This window comes from Anser anser (genome assembly GCF_964211835.1).
Source record: "Anser anser genome assembly, chromosome: 8".
In the NCBI taxonomy this organism is placed as follows: Eukaryota; Metazoa; Chordata; class Aves; order Anseriformes; family Anatidae; genus Anser; species Anser anser.
This window is the reverse complement of record NC_139728.1, coordinates 8,054,847-8,080,874: the sequence shown is the minus strand read 5'-3', so window position 1 is coordinate 8,080,874 and position 26,028 is coordinate 8,054,847. Positions and strand designations below refer to the sequence as shown.

Genomic DNA, 26,028 nt, shown 5'->3' with positions numbered 1-26,028 from the left:
GAAAAGTCTCGAGACGTGTTCTTTGTCAGTACTATCCGACTTGCTTACCTCTTGCGTATTGTGTATATCTGGCTGTACTCAGCTGTTTTGGAATAAACTATGGCAAACGTATGATGCAATTATCCTGATGCAAACACTGCATGAACATTGCTGCAATCTAACTGCTCCATCTAACATGAAAAACAAGTAGTTCTAGAATCACATAAATTTCTGCCCTTCTCATCGCTTCTTTTTTCTTCCACTTCTGCAGAAGCTTCCAAACACTTGTCTGTGTGATAGAGAAGGCCACTTCTCTTGTTTTCCCAATTTGGGTACTTTGTTGGTATTGAACTCCATTTCTCAGCTTTGAATTCATAGCTTTCCATAAACTCTTCGGGTAATTTCAATTCCAGCATCATCTTCTGTACAAATATTGCTTAGCTTCTCAAGACAGGAGAGCATTCAGTCTCTGCAGCGCGCTAAGCCCTATCATTTACACCTGGCTTCCTTTCAGCTGGTCGCAGCTTTTACCATTTTTGGTTTCCCGAGTCCACATCACGCTCTAGGCACACTTAGTCAGATTTCTGTTAAGTATCACAGACAATACCGTTAATGTGCGTTTGGTGGCTTCAAACTGGTAGCAGATGGCACAGCATGCAGCTTGAAGTGATTCATGAAACATAAAAAGGATAACAATCTACTGGAAGTGTCTCATCCCACTTCAAAGCACTGAACGAAAATTCCAGCTACACAGAATTCTGATTCCCTTGCATCATTTCCAGGGAAAACAACTAAAATTTTTTTTCCGCTCCCCTTTCCATCACATAAACAATATTAGGGGCCAGGCTTCCAAAGCCAACCAGAGATTACAGTGTCTGATATTGAACAAATGAAAAAAATATTTCTGAAACAGCCAAATATTCTCTTCTGGCTTTGACTGTTGTATTTCTGGTTTGCAGTAAAGTTACAGTTAAAATATTTCATGCATATAATACAAAGGGGCAGTTCATACCCCTTTTGGTAACTGACAATGCAAGAATGTGAAGTTTGACTTTTCCCTAATATCACAGGGGTCTATCACAGGTAACATACCACTCTCACGGTATTACCAGCAATTTGACTTGAGTGCTTTTCATAAAGGAGCAGTCCCAATGATAAGTTATTGAGGATTGTTTTCACATTTAGGGTAAATTGCTACATCTTGGGATGGTGGAAGCATAAACCAGGAAGAGCAGCATGTGTAGCACAGAGTACACACTGAACAGTCTCTCTGGAGTCGCTGCATTTGATTAAATTGACGAGCTGCTGAAGCACAACACGAAGTGAAGGAAGAAGAGATGATCAATACCTAGAAGCATATTAAGCTCCAGAGAGCCAGTATGACCTTGTGATTGCTAGGAAAAATAGCTAACAGGAATCAAAACATTAAGCTAAGAAACTGAGGACATCGCCATTAGAAAGCAATCCTAATACAGTTAGGCATACAAACCTCCCAAACAACCGAGGATTCTGAGACCTGATTTGATAAGCACAGATATAGATACTTTTTCATTTGATTTAAAAAAAGCACCAAATCCCGCGCATAGCTATGATTTTGATGGCACACAGTATGCTTCAGTTTGACCCAGGTCAATGCAGCAGGCTGCAGAAGTACGATGAGCACTGGGTACAGAGGGGTGCCGTCCCCAAGCAGCAGGGGCAGGCTGCTCTCCCAGGGAAAGACCTACAGATCCAAGGTCAGGCCACAAAGTGAACCAGCAGGTAAGGATGAGGATCAGGTCTGTGGAGAGTAACCAGGGCCAGACACCAGCAGTCGTCAGCAGGCAAGGTGTTTTTTCAGACCAAAGGTGCCAGTGGCTTTATTCTGGGTCATGCATTAAGTGCAAGAAGTTCAGAATGTTCAAAACCTCAAGCCTACCGTTAAAACAGAAATACTGGGGGAGTCCTTTAGGCAACACAGACATTTTCTCTATTCGTCATGTTATTTTGCATGTTTGTTGTACAATATCGAAGGCAAGTCAAATTCATTAATTTAAATATATGTAATAATACACTCTCAAAGTGAAAATAAATAATATCCTGCTGAAGCACAAAGCAAAGATTGAAGTTCTACATCTAAACTTTTTTCCTTTGATGTTTTTCCTCAGTGGTAAGATTCATTTTTCAAGTAACTTTAGTTGTGAAGTTTGCATGTGCAGAACACGTTTCTTATCCAGAATGCTTCCTACAATCACAGAAATTTTGAGAAGAACGAATTAATCACACTGCAAATAAAGAGAAATCCATTGCATTCATTATATCCTTCTTCTAAATTGGCATCATTTATTTGGCTCCAGTACATCTCATTGCTTTAATCGATCAAACCTGTGGATGACACTTCTGGTATCTTAAGTATTTACCATTCACTCGGCGAGGAATTTACAATGAAATGCTTATGGGAACTTTCATGAATGACGGAAATACCTTCAGTTAAGCAACAACTAAACAGATTCCCCAAGCAGAACCAAATCTCCTGCTTGTTTTTATTGGACATCTCTGTTTTTTTGCAGTGGGAGGAAGATCATTTTTATGCCTAATCAGTGATTTATTATGAGTCACAAGAAGTGAATCAAATTTAATGGAAAATGAATCACATACCACAGTATCATCCATTATTGCTACTTCCTCAGGCTAAATTTCTTGCTGCTTATGGAATTCACTGATGTTTTTATAGTCCTTGTCTGATACTCCCATGTTTCAAACACACTAAGAGGTTTAGATCCTTCATTACCTAACCTCATAAACTTAATGGAAACAATTGCAGGAAATGCTAACTGAATTAGCTTCTGCAGAAACAAACTGCAAAACATTCATGTAACAGCATACTTCAGACAGGGAATTGTCTGACGTAAAAATAAAGAGTGGATTTTTAAGAGTCAAAGCTAAAGGTCATGCTAAATGTTTGCCAGATTAAAACCTATGCTTTAAGATGCTCAATATTGCAGAAAAATGCAAAATAAAGTGGTAAGATGAGGTTTTATTATATTGAAAAGCTACTCAAAGAAACAGCATAGCAAGTGTACAGGTCTATTTATATCATAACAAGTGTATAGGTCTAACTATATCTAAAAGGCATACTCAGGATTATTAGGCTCTCTTATTTTTCTCCATTTATGTAAATCTTATAGCCTCACTGTCCAAAGGCGAGACCTGTGGAACACTGCAACTAAAAGAAATTAAACAAAGCATTACTTTATCTGCTGTTCATTCACCCTTAAGAGTACGCTAACAATGTAGATCCAACTAATTACCGAAGGTCAGAAGTCTCGCAAATCTAAGGCTTTAGCACATGAAAGTGAAAGGTAAATCCATTGTACACTGCAAGAACAGTGAACTTCAATATTACTCCTCAAGGTAACACACACAGGCAGCATAAGCTGTGGGAGGGAAAGAAGGATAGCTTCCTACAGGAACAGTTTGTAAGAATAAGCAAATACAGTATTTCATACTTTTACTTGTGCGTGGGGAGGAAATTATTCTCCACTGTGGCTTTCCAGGGATAAAGAAAAATTTCTCTACCACTACAGTGGACTTAAGTCATACTTAGTCTTTCTAAGACATGAAAATCATTAAACATTCATTTCCCGAAGAAGCTCTGTTTTTGATTACGTTCAGATAACTGTACCCATGGACTCCACATCTACAATTTCTACCTCCGTCGCATCACGAGAATAAATACATCTACTATTTGATCTGACATTTAAGAAGCTGATATAGCAATGTGTACATACAGATAGCATGATTATTTTCTCTGCAATAGCCTTTTATTTAAAAGGATGCTGTGAACTTTAAAGAAAAGCCAGATAAGCTCATTTGCATTACTTAAAGAGAGAGCCAGCTAAGAATAATTTTATTTTTTAATTTTAGGTATTGCAATTCAAGTGGAAGAACTACTAGTAGTAGCAGGTCATTTTCATGAACAGATGTAGAAATGCATAAACATCTATCCTTAACATATAAAAAGGCTAGCTTTATGTGTGTGTGTGTATATATATAGTATACACACACACACGAATCTTTATATATAAATGAATCTTCCTAAATCTCCCTGTGTCCTTAAACAGAACAAGAGACTGTGTCCCCAGTACAACCATCTGGATCTAATCCTTACTCTAACAACTTTCTTCTGCTCAGGGGTAATTTAACTTAAATTCTTCTGGTGCAGGTCCATTCTATTTTATCCTTCTGTGACCAAAATAAAATTTATTTGAAGTAGTACAATAGGAAAGATAATACTTTCCCCTGAAGCAAACACTTAAGGAGTGCAGTGGTATGTCTGACTTCATCTCTCCCTCCTAGCCAAAACCCGTGCTACTGTATTTTCACATGACTTAAATTGGGCAGCTACTCACCCAAATCAAAACACTGTTGAACATGCATATATGTTTACCATTTATATTTTAGAACTCACGTACAAAAAAAAATAAAAATGTTACCCTGTGAAGGACAAAATCAGGTTACGGCAGAATTATTAAACTTTTGTCTTTCGAAGAACTTAAAATATGAACTGCACTTGCCGTGACTACAACAAGATTTTTAAAGAACCATTCAAGTCTGGTTGGTTGGTCAGCTCATTACAGTTACCTTTAAAAATAAATAAGTAATTGAACATCTTAGGTAATAAGGAGTAGAAAGCAATATCCCAGACATCTCAGGACAACGCCATATCCTTTACTATTCAGTGAAAGACTATAGCGCTGATATCGCATGGGTGTTCAGAGTGTTAAGTTGCTGGATCATAATTTTCAGTACTTACTGTTTTAATATTAATATATTTTTAAACTATAGCTTCAGTTATTTTTACAATTTTCATTAACTGGCTTCGAAAGGAATCAGCTAACAAACATGATCTCATGCTGCAGTTGTATCATTACGCATTATTTGGCCTCACTCGCCAAAATTCAATTGGGGGTAAACAGGATTAAAGCACATCTAAACCCTGACTATTAATAAAGACAAACACACTGCATTATTATTAAATTTAGCACTGACAGCCAAAGCACAGCAGTGAGATCACACTGAAATTTTACAGTGAGATTTTATGTTAACAGACTCTTACTAAGTGGGAGACACGCTGACCTCTTTTGGGGGACAGGAAAAAGCAACGGTAAAGCAGATTTCTTCACAGAAATTGAACTTACTGTTTGCTACCAATATGGCCAAATTTCTGTTTTGACAGCTACTCCACAACATATGTTTTTTTTCCAGCAAGATGCACAGCCCTTGAAATAAATCAGAGCACAAACCTTTCACCATTCTATAAAGAGCAAAATAAGTCTTAATACTGTAAGACAGAATAATACCCAAACCTCTATCTTGATCCCCCCCCCAACACCTTTAATATGGTAATTTATCAAATTCACTTACAGCTTTACATTCATGTGATACCATCCTAAATGTAAGTCACACATAAATCATAACCTATAAAACCAAGATCCACTTTATGACAAGTGCTTTTACAAACTTGGTGAAAATGGTCTAAAATCATTAAGGTTTTGATCAAGAAAAACAGAAAGACTGTAATACACAGTACGCTAGCTTTAAGTTGCTCTAGTTCTACACTAAATGCCTTTTTGGCTGATTTAAAAAAAAACAACACATTTTTCACTCACACTGGACTATCAAGTTTTGTTCAAATTTGATCTCGACATTCACCATTCTCCCTGTCTATTCAATATCCACCTTTTTTTTCGTTCCACTAATTCACATTTTAGTTGCAATTAGAATTGTTTTTTCAAAAAAAAACCACCACCCAACAATACAAACCTATTGTTTTTTTCTTCTTTAGCAAAATTCCTTTTCCTCTTATACACACCCTAGCATGCACAGAGGAAAATAAAAGGAGAATGGAGTGTCTTCAAATTGACATCTATTATGGAACAGGGAAATTGTGTTGTAGAAAGTTATTAAAAGTCTTTGAGAATGTCATGGTACAGCTATCACATCAGGCTATCACTTAAACTATAAACATTTTCAACAGATGAAGTTTAGAGTACAATTTTAAGCTCAGAAATGCCTCCTGAAAAAGAAAGCCTTTCCCTTTTCCTAAGCAATGCTGCCTCAGTTAAATACTAATGTAGAGAACACTTGTACAGAGCTATCTTCTGGCTTTCCTGATCATGGCTTACCTGATCAATTTTGTACAGACATGGCTTTCATATCCTTTTTTTTTTTTTTTTTGAAACAAATCTTATCCTTCCAGCCACTGCAATGACTCAAGTGGATCCTTTCAGCAGGAGAGTGCAGTTTATTTCTTTAGTCAAAATTTTATCCTGTCAATATATGCAATATATATAAAGCATCAACAAATAACAGAATTTGTTTCACATCCTGCTTTCCAGAAGTTTTCTGGATAGAGTACATTCTCATCATACAAGCCTACAAGATCAAATGACCTCACAGTTCAATGCAGTATAACTATAGGCAAAGTGAAACCAACACCTTTTACCAGTTTTAAATGTCTTCCAAACAACCTGAGTCCTTTTACTTGTTTTTCTTTATTTCTTATCCAAGCCTTCCAGGAGAAAACTGTAAGTTTTCTAAATGAATTTATATATGCTATACACTAATAATGGTTGAGTAATTGAAGCATTATGTATTGTTGCAATGGCTGTTACTATCCTTACCAGAATGGTTTGCCTTTTCATGGTTCACACTGAGTAACACTAAGAGAGTAGGAGGCTATGCAAGCTCCGCTCCCTTTGGTTCACAGGAGACAGGTCAAGCATCTTCCAGTACAATGTTATGAACAAGAATCTTCCTACATGCTTTTTCTTATGCAATTACATTTTCTTATACGACTAAATTTTCTCTTACCTCCCAAGGTGAATTAAAAAGCATTGTTTTAAAGGCAACTTCAACATACTGTATAATAGGACTATATTATATTCAAGAACACTAACTCCCTGAGACAATGCTGTACCTTCTTTCTAAGACAAAATGACAACGCATATACTCAAAGTCATAAGACTGATGACCTTCAATACATACCTTAGTTACCTTATCCGATAATAAAAATACCACAGGAAGAAAGTTTGCCAAAATAAAAATGGGAATATTTATTATCTTTTCTACTAAAGCAATGCAGATCTTTTGAGATTATACATCGGTCTTTGCAAATGTTTCTACAGCTAAATTCATAATTTCCAACTTTGTAAAAAAATTAGACATGGACTTCTTAAAAACAAAGACACAGGGCATGTCACTGAACAACTGGATAGTAGGGATGAGCTCAGAACAACTGTTAGTAGGGATGAGCAAAGGAAGCTCACGCTTATGCGTAAATTCTGGCATTTGTATCATCATAAACTTATGTGGGACAAAATGGGTACATTTTCCTTAAGCATTTTAGGCCCACTTCCCAAGCTTTCAGAAATCAGACTTTTAAATACTGCATTTGACCAAAAGAACCTAAACATTACTTAGTAGCCCTACATGCACATGATGCAAGAGGAGGAAAAAAAAATTTGACCCGTGCATACAGTACAAGACAAACTGTAACAATTGTCAAACGTGCACTGGACAAAATTTAAAGTTTATGAAAAGTTTTATTTGTTGTCATGAAAATAGTTTCAGAAGCACATAATTGTATGTATTTTGCAGTCATCTTCACTTGGCCTCCTGAACTTTCTTGGCATTCTGTTTTTCTTTTGCCTAGAAAGCAAAGGGGGATACCGTTAAACTCTGATGAGATAGATCTACCTTCTGTAGCTTTGACTGACTAGTCATTCTATTACTGAACCTTCAGCACAGAATGTTGTGGAAAAAGACATTCAAAATGTATATTCAGATGCTTCAGAGGTATCCTACTGCTGGCTTACTACTACTATTATTTTATGTATAACAGAATGTAAGGATACATACAGGCATAAGTTTATATAATACAAAAGAAATTTTAAAGTTACATAATTCCTGGGGGTGTGGGAGCACTTCTTTTTAAAACAGAAAATTTAACTTTGAATTTTCCTACCTCCACTCATTTCTTTTAGCTTACAAATAACTCTTACTAATGAAAATATTTTACTTCTCAGGCAAAAATTATATTCAGATACAGAATATCTGGAAAATATTACAGGTGAATTCAAAATTAAAGGAAGATTTGTTCCAAGAAATGTAATCTAAGTGAATGTATTTCCTCTAGATGTCTGCAAGACAGCATCAAGTTGGGTGGGACTGTTTATCTGGCTTGAGAGTAGGAGCGCTCTGCAGAGGGATCAGGACAGGCTAGATCAATGGGCCGCATCAAGCTGCATGATGCTGCGTCAGCAAGGCTAAATGCTGGCGGCTGCACTTGGGGCATAACAACCTCATGTAGCGGTACGGGCTTGGGGAAGTGGCTCAAAAGTTGCCTGGCAAACAAGGAGGTGGTGGTGATGAACGTGATTCAACAGCGTGCCCAGGTGGCCAAGAATGCCAAAGGCATCCAGGCTTGTATCAGAAATAGTGTGGCCAGCAGGATTAGGGAAATGATTGTCCCACTGCACCTTGAGTACTGTGTTGAGTTTTGGGTCCCTCACTACAAGAAGAGTACTGAGTTGCTCAAGTGTGTGCAGAGAAGAGCAACAAAGCTGGTGAAGAGTCTAGACAACAAGACATATGAGGAGTGGCTGAGGGAACTGCGGCTGTTTAGTCTGGAGAAAAGGAAGCTTAAGTAAGACCTCATTGCTCTCTGTAACTACCTGAAGGGAGGCTGCAGCAAGGAAGGTGTCAATCTCTTTTCTCAGGTGAAAACTGATAGGATGCGAGGCAACAGCATCAAGTTACATGAGGGGGAGGTTTACACTGGATATCAGGAAGAATTTCTTCATGGAAAGGGTAGTTAGGCTTTAGAACAAGCTGCCCAGGGAGGTGGTAGAGTTGCTGTTCCTGGAGGTATTTAAGAGACCTGTGGATATGGTGCTTGGGGACATGGCTTAACGGTGGACTTGATGATCTCAAAGATCTTTTCCAACCTAAATGATTCTGATTCTATTCTATGGGCTTCAAGAAAACACAGATAGTTCCTAAGAGCATTCACTGTCTCCTCCCCCCCTCCTCAACTATATATCAGAACATCATAAAACCAGACTAAAGTTACTGTTATAAAGTACTACTCTACAAACATACTCTAAGTAAGTTTAGCTAGATGAATATACTCATTAAATAATAATTAGCTTTTTTTTTTCGATTTAATAATATACAGATCTTTTTTGACGGGAGTTGAAAATGAGGGATACTGTCTACTGCACATCAATAGATATACAAGCTAGTACAATGATCTCATTACAATTTAAGTACTTGAATCGCCATATTGCTATAAACAAACTTTAATAACCTTGTCAGGGTGACAGACACACTTTAAAAAACACGCTTTAACATTGATTTACTATCAGGGTTTATATTATTAGCTAGATACTAGACAAAGGGCAAAGCAATGAGCCAGTGAATTGGTACTGGGACAAAGAAAATGAGAACAATTTTCAAGTCCTCTGAATAACCAGAGTTCTGTGCTGAGGTTGCCATCTAGCGTTGACAGCTAAATAAATCACCAGAACAGCTTTAAAGACTCCAGCTTGGCAAAAGGAATCAGCCTTGTACATAGGTATCTGTACATGTATACTTTTATTTTCGGTTCAAAAAGGGATGTTAAGGTAGCATGGCAGAACTTCTACTACATCGCTGGGGTTCCACATCACAACCTTAAAAGGAATTTTTTATTTTCAGAGTAGAAAAATCCCAAATCATGCTTGTACTGTAGATTTTATGTGCTGTAACATGACCTTTACCTGATACTAGATTGCCTCTTCCTCTATCACCACCAGAAAATTTCATTTATGTTATCAAGGAGGAGATAGAGCATGCTTTTGCATAAAAGTGTTTAATCTCCAATCTGTGTTAGAATTCTACTTCTTGAGAATCACAAGGGACTATCAGATAAACCAGCAATATATTTCAACGTAGCAGTTTCAATAAACGAACCCATGCCATTTATGCTGTCCTAGACAATTGACTGCATTTTAAAGTAGAAGGTATAAAAAATTACAGCAATACATTGTTTTGTTTCTTATAAATTCAACTAAAAAATACTCACTTTTTCTACTAATGGTATTAACTGTTGGTGTTCTGCTAAAGTCTTCAATAATTCCATGATGAAAGGTAAGTAGTTATGTTTTCTTCTAATATTTTCAATCTAAAAATGAATTTAAAACATTAACAGAATTATTATATGGTTGTTATATGAGCAAATTCACTGTGCTCAAAATAACTTTTTAAAGTGAGAAATATACAAAGAATTGACAAAACAGAACTACAGAGAATGCAAACTGACTTGCAAGCCTTATGCTAAAAGGAAGCAAGCTGGTAAGTAAAATGTAAATTCAGGACTGGCAGGTGAATTTATGTAAAATATTTAGCACAGTGTCTTTCTAATACCCATCCAATTCCCTCAAATTAATTGCAACAGCCTCCCATAGACCTAACAGCTAGCTTTCTCTTGCATTTTTTCCATACTTTAATCAAAAAGCAAAGGCTACATACCTTATATCTTTTTAATTTTTGGTTTTCTTCTTCAATTAACATCTGGTATTTTGCAACTTCTGACTGTATAGAACTTAACATGTTACTACTTTGATCTGTATCCATAGGCTCCTCCTTCCACAAAACAGAAAGTGTTAAACAAAGTTAGTGCAAAAAAAAGTCTTGCCTTTTGAGTATTTCTATTACAGAAAGATTCAGTTTTGCTTACAGTTCTGGTAATATTCAAGGAATTTCTGCAGTTAATTTTAAGTGTATTATTTTTTTTTATTAGGAAAATAAAGGTTCAGTTACCGCAGCATATTAGCCAGGACAGAGAGCCACATTCTGTGGCCATCCTGTACTGAGTGCTCAAATTAGCTCACTTAGGTGATCCCTGGGTATCACCCAGGTATCTCCAGCACAGCATTGGACAGGTATAGTAATCCTTTTACTTGAAAAAGATTTTCAAGTAAAAATTTATTACTTGAAAAGGAGGTGAATAATAAAGACAGAACTGTCACCAAAGAACTACTCCACTACCTTAAATACCATGACTTACCTCTGCAAGTTGCCGCTGTAATTCTGCAATTCTCTGTTCATATATCATCTTTCTGTCAGACACAATAGCCATCAAATTAAACCTTATCTCGCCTTCACTGTATCTAAATAAAGAACAAAAAAAAAAATCAAAATTAGTCTCAAATAAAAAAGCCTCCTCCAGGATTTCCTTCCATTATAAGGGAACACAATTTTGGAGGGTTGGGGAGGGAACATAAAGAGTTCTATTAATTGAAGTTGTGCTACAGATCCGATCCTGCCATGAAATAAAATCAGACCTCAGATTAGCACTATCCAAACTGTAACTCCTAATAACCTGCTCTTCCAAGATACTACTGTTCCTGCCTGTGGTCAAAAAAAAAAATATTATTTGAAACTGTGTTCAAAAAAACAAAGCACCAGGAAAAAAATGATTTGGCTGACAACAAAATTTGTACAAGACTGCTGCATGCAATAGTTTATTTCTTCCTTACTGTTACTTTTTAGACAGTAACAACCTCATACGATGTGAAAAGTACATTCAACAGTTAGATTAACAGTCCTTTCGGAGTTTAAATTCTCCAAATGGGGTGTGGCAGTCATATTTTGCTTACCAAATAAAAGTCTCCAAGTAAAAGATTTTCAAAATTATTTCCTAAAACCAACATAAAATCAATTTTAACATGTTTAGGGCTGTAACCTGTGGTCACAGCTAAGAAGCTGGAAAACTTCTATAGTACCTTTTTCTAGCTTAAATTTCCAAAATAACCAACATACATAAGGAAAGCGTGTTTTTTATAAATACCAGATGTATGAATATATTTATTATCTGGTATTTTGAATTAAAAGTGCACACCCAAACTTAATCCATGGTAATGGCACTGAGTTTTTCACTTGTGAAGACCCATAGCTGTCTAACAGTTAAACTTGCTCTCATTTTTTCAGAGTACTAGCAGCATCTCTCTTCACTACACAGATACCTACTTTGATTAATCATACTGGAACACAGCGTATTTGAGACTTATCTATTCATCACATTTGGCTCATGTTGGGCAATAGGTTCTGAAGTCACGCTGTGATATGCGCATAATATGATGCACAAGCTTCATTCCTTAGAAATTCAGTTGAAAGCCTTTAATTGAAGGAAATCAAGAATAAGGATATATTTTTTTAAACATATATAAGGAGCTGTATTTTAAAAGCATCATGATCATTTACTTTTGTATACGTTTCTCTATGACAGGCCGTACAGCACTTATCCAGTCATCTTGATTGCACGCACCTAGAAAAAAAATAAAAAAAATAAAAATGACTTCTTCAAAGCTTATTGCAAATTCAGAAGTTGTATAATTCTGGATTATGCACCAGCTTCAGATAGAATATGTAAAAGTTCTTCCTAGGCAAGAATCTTCCTAGGCAACTGCAGTCTCAAACTGATCACATGATCTTTTGGGGAAGTGGATTACACTTTTTTGAATAGCTATATTTAGATAACTTCCCAAAACAATAGAAAAAAACCCTCAGTTTTAATGGCAAAAGCATCTAACATTTACTGTGATGATAAAAAATAGAAGAAAATTCTAATTTCAATAAGAACACAAACCAGTGTAACTGCACAATAAAGGCCAGAGTTTTTTAACTGATTGGAAGTCTATAAAAAAAAGGATGGACTCTTCAGAGGAAGAGCACAGCATATCATACGTTTAATAAGTATTTATATTGTATAAAAATGTAAGAGATAAGGAAGTCAAAGAGACTATTGATTTTCTTATTCCCTGTCATAAATAATTATTTTCCAATAAAAGTTTTGCTTCATTAGGCCTACAAACGTGACTAATTGTTCTAAAGGATGTGAAAGAGGACAGAAAAAGGGAAAAAAAAAGTGATGGTAGTCATAGCCATTCTATTTAGGTGAAATAAAGAGTTAACACTGCTTACGGAATACTATGTAAAAAGTCAAACAGAAAAAAAAGGATATACAATAACTTAGTCTCCTGTTTGTCTTGGAACCAACTAACGATTCTCAAGATTCTCTTTAGACTAACTAAAGGTAATTTCATAAATTGATAATGTCTTTCTAGCAATTTCAGGACCGTACAATAAATGAAAAAGCTTGTATGATCTGTGACCATAACAGTTATGCTATTGATAGATGTGCTGGTTGTAGTCAGCAGCCAGACTGAAGGTGAGATTTAGCAGAAAGCCATTACTCAGCCTAAAAATAAATAAAATCGTCAAGCACATTGAGAAAAGATGTTGGAAACAGAGTTTGGAACACTCTGGATTATACCAGAGTCAAAAGAAACTGCAGAAACATGATAGGACTGTAACTTTTCAAGATACAAGATGTTACACGTACCACAAGTTAAGGAAGGTTACAAGACATGAAACAGGAACTCTAGCAGAGAATAAAAATAAGCTTTGAGCAGCTATTCTCTCTGATATATTTTGGAAAATATTTGCTACCTATGGAGAAAGAGGGCAAGGTGTAAATGTCAGCTGCATAATGTACAAGTACATGGGGTCAGCTGTACTTCCGCAAAAATAAATGATAAAATAAAGAGATATGTTATAATTAACCTGTAGAAAAATAGCTTTCAAAACATGTCATGGGAATTGTCTTGGGTGACAATACCACAAACAAAAGATAACACTAGGACAAAGGGGAACAACACACTAATAGTAAGGAAAACAAAAAGCATTACATGGTTTTACCATTTTTTTTTTTTTGAGACAAAGCTGAAAACAACTTATTTCCTCGCATAAGAAGAGCAAATATCCACCAGTATACTATTGGTGCTTCTCAATTTGCAACAAAACTATTAAGGTATTAGAAGCCCACAGGATTGCATAAGCTTTTCATTTGATTACTGGATGAAAGGAGAGATAAACAAACCTAGTGGAAGCAGGAAGAAAAATGGATTTTCAGATTAACAAAACTAAAAAAATATGAATTACTGCAAAGAAGTATGTGACTGGGTTGTATATTAAGAAAATCTATATATTTTTAATAAAGAACTTCATTTGATCCTAAAACATATATACAACCAAATTGTTCCACCAAGTTATTGTTAAAATGAAGGATGTTCAGAAAAGATGAAACACTACCTAAATCAATTGGTCCTTCCCTTAATCCATCTAGTTCATATAGCCGTCCATTAACAGGAACATAGCTTACAAAGTGAAATGCATCTTCTTCTTTTGCTGAAGACTTTGCATCAAATTCAAACATCTGTTGTCTACAAAGGAAATGTAAGAAAAAAAAAAAAAGATCTGAGATTAAAAAGAATTTGCCTGAATTCTGCCTAGCTGGAAAACATGTAAACACTTGCTACCTGGCAAAACTGTTGTGAACTTGCCGAATCACTTCTGAGTTGCTTAGTGCCAAACCTTTCATCTGAAATTAAATAAAAAAGTTAAATTGTAAGCCAACATATAAACAACACTGATACTTAAAATACAGAAAATAGTAGGCACTTACCGCAGCATCAAAACTTTGTGAAAATTCTTTAAATTCTGACAAAGTCTCTCCTAGATGGATATCTTGATGAGTGCAATTTAATAGCACACTCACTATGGCTTGAGTAGCACAAGCATTATTTATTACCTACAAAAAAGTACAAGCGTTGAGAATTGGCTCAGTACTGGTGACAAAAATATAGTTTAAATTCGGTAACATGTTTGGTTACACACACTGCCCTCACTGATTCACGTTACTGCTTCGCTCTCACACAAGACAGCAAATCTAGCTGAGTAGCCACAGGAACAACTTTGCTGTAGAAGACCAACGAAATGAACACTGAATGACTGTTGTATATTAGTCATTGATTAAACTAGTGTTTCACACCTGTTAGAAACTATGTCATTCTACTGACTACCTCCCTTTTTGTCCATTAATAAAGGACAAAACAACAAACAAGGAAACAACAAAAAACAGGAACCCTCTGATTTTAGTGGAATGACCAGTAAAACACTGCACATGGCAAGCTGCCCAAACTATATTAAATCTAATGTCAAAAAACAAGAGAGTCATCCTCCCAAAGAGGATGTCATTCAAATAGTTCAAATAATCAGTATTCCTAACAGGATTAGAAGCACTCAAAGAATATTCATTTGGGCAATAAAGCACATAACCAGACCTGGAATTTTTTTCTTAAAAGGTTATGCTGGACAAAACATATCAAACATCCTAGGGATAAAGTAATAAATTTAGAGGTGTTCCAAGATATAAATATTTTTTCCCATAGACTTTTTGCTGAATACCATATGAAATATAAATACCATATGAAAATATAATTTTTTCACTTGTTTCTTACTTCCCAATGTGCCTATCCTTTTCAACATAACATTTAAGTTACTATTGTGTGACTGTTCCTTAGACTTGTGCTAAATATTCAGTTTTTAGAAATATAAACAAACCCCTTCACATTACAGTCGTGCCTTTAATGGTTTTTAAATCATATCCACACTAATATATATACAGCATTTAAAGAACATAAATGAGACCATAATACCAGAAAGACTTCTTATCAGCAGTTTTTTCCTCAGTGAGCTACAGACTGGGAAAAATAATGTATTTTCAACCTGTGAGACTATTTTTCAATTGAAAATGCTACTTAAACCTTAGGACTAAGAAAGAATGTTGCTTTTGTAGAAAAAATGAAAATTATTTCGGGACTGAATATGAAACCACTTCCAACAAGAAATAAGGGGTGTGGGGGGGAAGAATGAACCCTCAACTCCCCCCAACCACAACAACTTTTTTCACAATCAAAACCATCAAATTCTCCTCATTGAATGCAAACAGCTGTCAAAAAAAGTTGACAGAAAAATCTGGCCATGTTTGCTTTTCTTTAATTCTCTTTATTTAAATTCTGTCGATCATCACTGCCCTTTGCATTGCCATTCCTGCTCCAGAAATTGCCTCAGAGACATCACTTGTTTCTCTCGATCTTTTATGAAATCCAATTGTGTTAATACTACATGCCGTATCAGACATTTATTTTTTTGTACTTCATGACATTCTTAGCTCAGATTTAGTCCAGTCTTTATAGTGCAGATCATAAAGTAATACCAAAACACTTCTTAGTTTAAGAAAAATGCAATCTGGTTGTCTTAAATTATAACCAAGGGAGTCAGCTACACACGCAGAACAGATTATAGCACCTGAAACAACTTAAATAGATTGCAGGTATGCAAGCTAAAGGCTACATTTCACAGTTAGGAAAGAAAGAACATGGAAAGAAGATCGGTTGAGGGTAGTGAAACAACAAACAGCAGCAGAAAAAATGAATAACACAGACTTATAGAATGAAATAATTTGAAATCAATGAACTGTAACACAAAGGGAACCAAGAACAATAGATTCTCTGCCATGTGACTACAGAGTGGTATCAGACACTGTTGTAAGAGAACTAGTTTGAAAGCAGGAGTGGATTCCGAAGTGGATTACAGCGAGCCAGCCTGAAGCAGTCGTACAAACATTGCAGAAACTCAGCTGACACAGCAAGAAGGCAGGGAGGACAGCAGAGACCCCTGCAGCGAAGCGCGTGCTATTAAAATGAAGGTACTCTCGAGCAAACTTCAGCTGCAGAATAACTCATACAGGATATTAACGGCAGAGAGCACACCATGTGATGATAATTCTCACTGAAAAATCAAGATGAAATGATGAGTTGCTCTGGCAGACTGCTAACCCAACAGTGAATTCAGAAAGGGAAGGGAAAGTAAGAGAGACATTTTGAGTCTAGAGGCAGATCAGCACAGAAGCTGGACCAGCTGGACACAGGAGCTTGAACTAACAGCAAAAATACAAGGAAAAAAAATGAAACTCAGCATGGATTTGTGGTCTTACACTGAAAGGCAAATATTGGACATTTTTGTATGCCAACTGCAGTGTGGAAGTAGTCTGCTAAAGTGTACAAGAACCATCTTAAACTATCTCGTCTTACTCCTAGAAAACAATACAGAACAAATGCAGATCTTAGACCAGTGCTAATGAAATGGAAACAAGTTACAAAACTAGAAATACTCCAGAATACGTGAGGGAAAAGGAAGGAAAAAGCAGTAAGAAGAGAGTGCTCCAGCAGAGCAACAGAGGGAAGGGCAGGTGATCGATGTAAAAGGACAGCGTGGTGCTGGAGTCAGACGACAAGGGAGAAGTACCTGGTGGAAGGAGGAGGTGCCCAGCTAGCAGCAGCCCACAGGCAGGGCTAAGTACACTGACCAAGGAGGTGACCGTGGTACCAAAGGTAGACGAGTGCAAGGCTTACTTGTTACGCAGCTCAGCATCCTATCACCGCATGCAGCCAGTCCAACAACGCTGTACATGCAAGCTATTACGTCCTTTTAGAGAGAAATGGTCAGGATGTCCATCTACCCCAACCAACTTCTGACGTATCTCCGTTACTTAAGGTGTCTCAGTGTTGACCGAAACCATTTTCTACATTCAGACAGCATGACAGTACACACAGGTTGTCCTAGAACAAATCTTTTCAGCATAATATTTTGAATTGAAGAAATTATGGAGGATTTTCTGCATTTGTCCAGAAATCCCCAAACTTGCTGTATATTTCTGTCCAGTAAGTCCTGGAGCATTTGAACATTGATTTGATCAGCATTCAAGGATTCTGACTTAAAGCAGACATCCGTATTTGAAAGATTTTGCTGTTGGAAGCTACAAGTTCCATTTAATAATATTTGAAAAGGAAAAGAAAAACGAACAAACACAAACCAACCACCAGTACATATGCACTAGTAAGATGCAGAAGCCAGACTCAACCCCCCTGAGAAAACTGCTGCATTGCCAAGTGACGCTTAGCTTAAAACAAACCATGGCAAGGAGCTACTTGACAAGGCTATTTTGTCACGCTCTCCCATTAAGGTTCACAACTCCATAAGCAGACACCTTTCCCTAAGAATCCAGCTCAAGTTTCTGGGTCAGCTTAAGGTTGTAGTACTTTGAGTCCTCAAATTACATCCTCCATCCGATGGATTATCTATTCTGTTTTCCAAACAAAATCTCTGAAGAGCCCTGTGCCATAACAGGGTAGGCTACGTACCCAGGGTAACAGGGTACGGTGGTTTTTTTTCCTGGTACAAAAAAGACAGGGAACTCCTGGAAAGAGTCCAGTGGAGGGCCACAAAGATGATACGGGGCCTGGAGCATCTTCCCTATGAGGAAAGGCTGCGAGACCTGGGTCTGTTCAGCCTGGAGAAGAGAAGACTGAGAGGGGATCTTAACAATGTGTATAAATACCTGAGGTGTGGGAGACAGAGGGATTTGGCCTATCTCTTCTCAGAGGTTTGTGGGGATAGGACAAGGGGCAATGGCCAAAAGATAGAGCACAGGAAGTTCCGCACCAGCATGCGAAAGAACTTCTTCACGGTGAGGGTGACAGAGCACTGGAGCAGGCTGCCCAGGGAGATTGTGGGGTCTCCCTCTCTGGAGATATTCAAGGCCCGTCTGGATGCCTACCTGGGCAGCCTGCTCTAAGGAGCCTGCTTTGGCAGGGGGGGTGGACCCGATGATCTTTCAAGGTCCCTTCCAACCCCTTTGATTCTGTGATTCTGTGATTCTGTAACTACTAACACAACCAGCAAATCGCAAGGGTTTACATGCTAAGCATCAAAGAATTATAAAACAGTTGGCTTTACAAAGCCCGATGACAAAAATTTAGCATTAGGACCACGTTTTGAAACTTATTAATGTTTATAACTGCTAACTAACTTACTTAAGTCATCCTTTGGTATAAAAGTATAGTCTCCCTATCATTATATTCCATTACTAAAAATCTCTTTCTGATTTTCATCTGGTGTGTATCCAAGTTCATTTAATTTCTTATGATGTTATCTGTTATCCCACGTTTTGCTTTAGCATGGGTATCTGGTCAATTTTAATGTTACCAAGCCTGAAAATGTCAAAAAAAATTAAGCTTGAAATCAGCTGAAGTATTTGAAATTAAAAAATAATAATTATTTAATGTGCTCTAATTAGTGGCACAAAGATACCTACAAACCCAAGTTTTTTTATTACAGTATCATTAGCAAGATTTTGCTTCTGAAGATATAGACTTTTTTCCTGATTAATGATGTTATTGTTTTATTATCACAATTATAACATTCTATCATCACAATGCAACACAAAATAAATACATGGCACAAAATAAATGCATTATATCAATACTTCAGTAATAAAATCTGAAAGGGTTATTAAAATAATAATAAAAAAGTATGCAAGTCTACAGCTACGGCTTTCTTTTCTGTCAAAAGATGCTTCCACTTCCACAGCGGTCAGCACAGAACACAGCTATTCAAAACGGTGCTGAAGACAGCTGAATGCATTGAGTGGTACAATCACGTAACCGCTGCATGTAAAAATAATGGCAAGGGCCTACTGAAACAACACAGAAATCAGGAAATTCAGAGTTAAGGCTGAAATTGTATCCTTAACTCACCTCATTGTGCCTAGGTATCCTAGCTCAAAGGGTAATTCATCCAGAGTTCTGTGGCCCCAAAAAGAGGGCCAAATCATACCTAGGCATAACAGGGAGGCCAAATTTAAGATGAGTGCACATAAAACTGACCAATATAAAAAAAAAGCCTTTAATATGCATGCAGATTTGACAGACTTTAAAATTCAACTCCTCCCCCCTCCCCAGCATACTCATGATTTAACCTTGAACAAGATCAAATTGCCATTTAAAATTCAGCTTCAATATCATCATGAAAGTGGGTAGGAGCAAAATACAAGCATGCAAAAGCTTCTTATAAAAATCAGGTTTCCTATCACAATTTGAAAGTTGTTTTGCTGGACAGGGTATAGGAGTTGTAGCCTCTAATATCTAAAGTTTCTCCCCAAATTAAATAAATTTCAACATATAATATTCGATTAATATTGAACAGAAATGGAGCTACACTATTAATATCATTTCTTTCCAATACTGAATTGTTGTTGCATATTAACAACTTAGTCTTGCTCATAGAGGATTTGGAATTTCATTTTAGAACTTCTCTGCAGTAAGATGTATTATACCCAATCTCTTTAGATGATAACATTTAAAAGAAGAAAGTGTATCGAAATGGGAAAGAAAGGCAATCAATGAACTTAATGAGATCTCTGTTGCCCCAGCGTCACATTAGAACAGACTGGTAATCTTAAAAGTCATACAAATCTTGCTAACCCAAAAAAGAAATCTATTTGTCCTGGGCTTACATCCTATAAACGAACATATAGTTACCTTATTGATCACATTTTTTTTTTGAGATGCTAAAAATAATAAAAAGATTCTTTAAAGATAATGCCCCTACCCTCCTCAAAGCCACCATATGATTGGCCTTAAACATGTAAGGGGAAAATAAACTAAGAGGGACGCGAACCCTGCTGCATGATAGCTGGGAGAAGTTGCTATTTTACAACAGAAATCTTTAATAGCAATGTTTGTCTTCCCTTCTGCTCCCAGGTGACTCAGCAAGATTCACAGACACTGGTTTCAAGAAATACAGTAACATCACCTCTACCGTACGAGAAGCTCTTGTTCCCACTCACCGTTTACCAGCTTTGGTCTGTACAAACTCTCATTGTGAGACTAAACAAATACATCTCACAACGTGGCAGTAGACTAACCCAGAAAAATAAGCACAGGAAACCTACAGAAAACTGCTTGCTAACGATCTGCACCGGCTCATGGAAGTTCAACGAGCACCTGAGCCATCGCAAGAGAAGACCAGAACCATGCAGCCAAAAGGAGGCAGGATGGGAGGACCAAGACTTCCATATTCTAATCAGCAGCAAATATTGAGATCAGCCACTTGCTGAGAAAACACTATTAATCCTCAAAACACAGCTCATCGAGTTAAAACTCTTGCCTTAGAGGAAGTCAGCCTTCATTAAAGCTACCAGAACTAAACAGGTGCTACACATTCCTGCCAAAATACTGAAACCAACTTCTTTCATTGATCTCTCGACTTTTAAGTTTCATTTCTTTGCAGCTATTTCACTAGACATTCAGTCACAATACCTCAATCCATGCACAACTGATCTGACGTGAAACATAAGCTACATCTGTAAGAAATGTTTTGATTTTGCCAAGCCAGCATACTCAACAAACAGATCAAACTAAAACATTACAAACAGATTATAATTTTAATCTCTTTTAAAGTTACTTTTGAACTATACATTCAATGTCATCCAGTGAAATAACTAGGAACTATTATTTTAAAATAGGGAACACTTCTGGAAACTGCTTTCCACACTTAAATTAATGAGTCAGACCAGCACACCCACCTTGAAGAACTGCAGGTGAAGGAGGAAGGAAGATTAGAAAGGTCCTTCACCTCCACAACAAGAAGTTTAACATGTTGGGATTTAATTTTAAAAAGCAAAATATGAATGCTTCAATGAATGCTACAAAAGAAAGAAAGCTTTTTCACTGTTAGCCTGGAATTTTTTTCGTATTTTTGTTTGCAAATCTAGCATTATCTAAGTTTTCTGATGTACATTCTGCAAAGCCAAGTTAAAGCTCAAAGCTCTTCTTAGCCACTTGCTCTTAAACAGTTGTCACATTCCAAAAAGGAAAATACAGGGGGGGAAGCAGATAAAGTTGAGCAAATAAATGCTTTCAAACTTTTGAGCTGCTGCCTACTCATAGGAAATGAGAGACGAAATCTCTTGCATGAGGATAAATTTGTGTTCATCTGAAAAAAAAAAAACAAACAAAAAAACAAAACCAAACCAACCTTTCTGCATTCACATCTGAGTTGCTTCCTCCTGCCAAGTAGCTACCCTTTGACAGTTGTATCAAGGATTTTCTCTGAGGTTCTTTGCAACAAGGCTACTCCATAGCCACAGCCTATCGATCACTAACAATAGGTTTGATTACGTAGAAAGAATAACCTAAAATGGTGCCTATGATGCCAATCAAGCTGTAAAGACAAAGGTCAACTACTGCTGATCACTGTATCCAAGAACGATGGGACACTGTTTGGCAGGATTCAAGAGCTGCAGCAGGGGAAGAATTAAGAAATAGTATTGAAATAGCCCAAGGAATAAAGTCAGCCACAACAGCATGAAACAGTAAGGTAAAAGGATTATAAGAGAAACTAATTAAAGACTATTATCTGCATAACAGAAGCACATATACAGAGTAGTCAGGTGAGCCATAAATATACCTTCTGGTTCCATTGCTTTCCACATTTCTGTTTTTAGCTAGGAGCGCACAGACAATTCTTTATATCCTGAAATTTACGTAGAAAGCACTTCTGCATTTGTAGAAAAAAACATGAGTGTGCGAGGCTTCTCTGAAAGCCTAATGATTTGCCCTTTGATATGCATGCTTTGTGTTTAAAACACGTAGTGCTATCATTCTTGTTTGAACAGCTTCAATTATGTCTTGAAAAAAGTTTTAAAAAAAATATTAAACACTTCTGCTTTCATTCTGGTCACTTTCTCTCGATTTTTTTGTTTGTAAACAATACCTCAATGCACACAGCAGCCTGTCAAAGGTAACACAGAATTTCAGTACTACGCTGTACTTAATAAAATGCAATGGATTACATAGGCAAAAACAATCAACTCAATTTCAACTTTCTGATTTAAATACTTCAAACTTAAAATTTACAGACCAAAATGGTCTATAAAGTCTTAAAGAAAAGCACTAGCCCTGGAAACATACTGACCTGACTGCAGAGTATTTGATAAACACAAGAGACAAGAAATGGAGTGAAATAAACATTTTTTCCTATGATTTGTTGAAAGTGGTTTCAAAAACAACAAACACAAACAAACCAAAACCAACCAACACATCAATAAAAAAAGCTAACTACAAAACAAGCCTTGCTCCTTCTGTCAAAAACTAAATAATTCTTTATGGTACAGAAGAGTTGCTTGCTCTTATGCTCTTATTTATTTTGTCAGCCCTCTCCTCCTACATGAGCTTTACTTTCCTATACCTGATGATATTTTTGTCTGCCTTGACAGATCAATCAGATTCGCTTTGCTAATCATCTTATACACTGTTTCTTGTCTCACAGGACTTGCTGGAATTTATTCCACCTTGCAAAACGTTAATTTCTGTGTACATTTTAACAAAATGCTAGTTTACCTTTCAGTATTAAAAGCTCTGTTTCGTGACACATCTAACAAAAATACTGAACTTGCCGTACCTGTTTAGCAAAAAATATTGTATCCAGTCTGGAATCCTGAACAACAGAACCTGCTGGTTCCTCTCCAGGCTGCCACTTGAATAGGAAAATGAGCCCGTGTACTGGCCTAAAAAATAAAATTGATAGGAATAAAAACAACTGTATTGAGGAAATGAATCAAAGCCAGAAACACATACTATAATTTAACCGTATGCTGCTACAGTAATTCTGTTAATTATTTCTTTCTGAACACTAGGAGCTCACACTGGAAATTTTGGACATGGTCTTTTAATTAGGCAGAACATACTTCAGACTTCTTTCCACATATGCTAAACAATTCCAATCTGAATTGGCATTTAGTAGTTTTCCTAAGTCAGGACCAGTTTTTCTGGTCACTATAATAGTTGCACAACGTCCTTTTGAATTTGTTAGTGATTGGGAAATATTTTGATAGCTATTTACCAATCGTATATGTGAGCTGGAACTAAAGTTTTGATATTCCTTTTAGGCTTAAATAAAATATTCAAAGAATAGGACAGCTCTTATGAAACTTCACGCTTTGAGGTATCGTTCCAAGAAGATGCTTTTCTCCCCTACTAAAACCATGTCTTGCTATTCAGACTGCTTGTCTTGCACTGAAATAGCTTTTCCTGCATGCGGCACTGTATTCAGTACTCACAGCTACATTAAAGCAAAAACTTATTCATTGTATCAGTTTGAAATTAAGGTTATCTCCACAAAGCTGCCACAAAAGGTTTATTTGCAAAAATGTGAACATGCTACTGTGCTGCATAACAAACTCTTCTTAACTTCCGACAGCATTAACAGTAGGTCTGTTGCGGGAATTTGAAAAATGCTACATGTTAATGTATCATTATTTTTTAAACATCTTCAAGTTATGATGTTGTATCTGTAGATGGGAAGGAAGGAAGCTGGTGAGGACTCAAGACTGCGAAGATATACAACTGACAGTAAAAACAAGCAATGCTGTTACTTTATGGACAAAACAGGTAACATTCCAATGGAGCACCAAATGAACTATGGCTCAGGCAGCAAATAATCCACTTCTGAAGTAATATTTCTGCCATTCAGGTGCCACTTGCGAAATACCTTCTGTGAGGCAAAAAGAATCTAAAATTGTACCTTCCATACTGATTGCTACCTCTCTGGAAAAAATAAACATACAAGTGTAGCTTAACGGCACAGCAGTAGAACGTGGCCTAGGCCGGATGATTTTTTCTCTTAAAATCTTGCTTGCAAACATAGGTTAACACTTAACGCATAATGGAGAGAATGGCAAGAGAATTACTGCTGCCTAATGAGGACAGCACTGTTCCCTATGATATCAGTCATCGTCAGTTATGACACGACTATTTGCCTTCACAAACAGTTCTGCGGGAAAGATGGGTTACACAAGTGCCTAGCTACAGTAAATTAATTTATTTAAGACAGCAGATAAAATGCCATGTTACACAGGGAAGAAGGGAGATAAGTTTTAAAAAAACAATGACCAAAAGTTAAGCAATTTGTGAAAGGATGTAATTCAAGCCAATGACAAAGTCATCAGCAGTTTTTCACGTTCTAGTTGCTATTATCATCTCTTCCCATAAACAGAAAAGCTAACTTACATACCAAGGCATTAATAAAAGGTCGTTTAATTACCAAGTACTTGATTAAATTAGGACTAGAGGGAATGGCCTCAAGTTGCACCAGGGGAGGTTCAGGTTGGAAATGAGGAGACATTTCTTCTCAGAAAGAGCAGTCAGGCACTGGGACGGGTTGCCCAGGGAGGTGGTGGCGTCACTGCCCCTGGGGAGGTTTAAGGAAAGGTTGGACATGGTGCTTAGGGACATGGCTTAGTGGGAATACTGATGGTAGGCGGACTGTAGGACCAGATGATCTTGGAGGTCTTTTCCAACCTTAATGATTCTATAAATCAAGATCCTAATTAACTTCTGGGGAAATTAGGAAAAAAAAAAAGCCACCTTCCTGAGTTTAGTACATTTCTTTTGGAGACTTCACAGGAGTGTAAACTAAAAAAAATGCATGTTAGAAAAGAAAGTTCCTTACTTCAGTTTTTCAAAATTTTCTGGCTCCAAGCTCCATATTTCTTCAACTTGTGCTCCTCTACAACCTGAATAAGGAAAGAGAGGTTTTCTCAAGTGCTGCATTTAAAAGGGGCGTAACCAATAAAAAAGGGAAGATTAATCTATTAGTTAAACAGAAACACAAGCGAAGTGTGCCTAGACTTTGTGAGGAAAAAAAGAAACGAGATGTGACAGGGATTATAAATTAATGGGCAAAATCATTTTGCTCCTATCACCAAAATCCCCACAGACTCACGTGCCGATTCTACCACACAACCCCTGCGCTGCTAGAGCTGCTAGAGCTATTAAAGGCGCGTCAGAGCAAAATTTCACCTCCGAGGAGCGGAGGCAGCCCCCCGCGGGCTGCCCACCTCCCCCCCGCCCTCTGCTCCTCCGCCGGGAGGCTCCGAGCGCTGAGGGGCCGGGGCTCGCCCCCCTCAGAGGCCGCCCCGGTGCGCAGCCCCGCGCCCCCTTCCCGCCCGCCGCCGCTCCCTCACCGAAGCCCTTGATGAGCTCGGTGAAGACGCCGGGGTCGCTCTCCATGAGGCACCACTCCCCGGCGCTGCTGCCTCCCGACATGGCGGCGGCTCCGAGCCCTGAGGGGAAGGAGGGAGCGCGCGAGGGCCGCCACCACCGGCACCGGCTCCGCGGCAAGGCCGAGGCGCGGCGCTCCCTTCCCGGCAGCCCCCGCAGCCCATCTCCGGGGCGGGGCCGGGCCGGGCCGGGGCCGGCGGAGCTCCCGCCTCCATCC

The 26,028-nt window shown here is 37.5% G+C and overlaps 1 protein-coding gene across 1 annotated transcript; it reads right to left on the bottom strand.

Moving 5' to 3' along the window:
- Nucleotides 1-7,051: 7,051 nt before the first annotated feature.
- Nucleotides 7,052-26,001, bottom strand: UCHL5 (ubiquitin C-terminal hydrolase L5). The gene is made up of 11 exons (XM_083847304.1): nt 25,775-26,001; nt 25,261-25,324; nt 23,212-23,317; nt 14,531-14,656; nt 14,385-14,446; nt 14,158-14,288; nt 12,268-12,331; nt 11,072-11,174; nt 10,534-10,647; nt 10,088-10,186; nt 7,052-7,671 (listed from the first exon to the last, which is right to left on the bottom strand). The coding sequence occupies exons 1-11, from the start codon at nt 25,854-25,856 to the stop codon at nt 7,627-7,629; spliced, it is 996 nt and encodes a 331-aa protein (XP_083703430.1). The 5' UTR covers nt 25,857-26,001; the 3' UTR covers nt 7,052-7,626.
- Nucleotides 26,002-26,028: the final 27 nt, after the last annotated feature.

Excerpts from the sequence above, each read along its gene's own strand:
- UCHL5 (XM_083847304.1), bottom strand. The coding sequence starts at position 25,856 with ATGTCGGGAGGCAGCAGCGCCGGGGAGTGGTGCCTCATGGAGAGCGAC. Across the intron at positions 23,318-25,260 it reads GAAAATTTTGAAAAACTGAA|GCCAGTACACGGGCTCATTT; the intron begins GTAAGGAACTTT and ends TTTATTTTTTAG. Across the intron at positions 14,289-14,384 it reads GTTCACAACAGTTTTGCCAG|ACAACAGATGTTTGAATTTG; the intron begins GTAGCAAGTGTT and ends TTTCCTTTGTAG.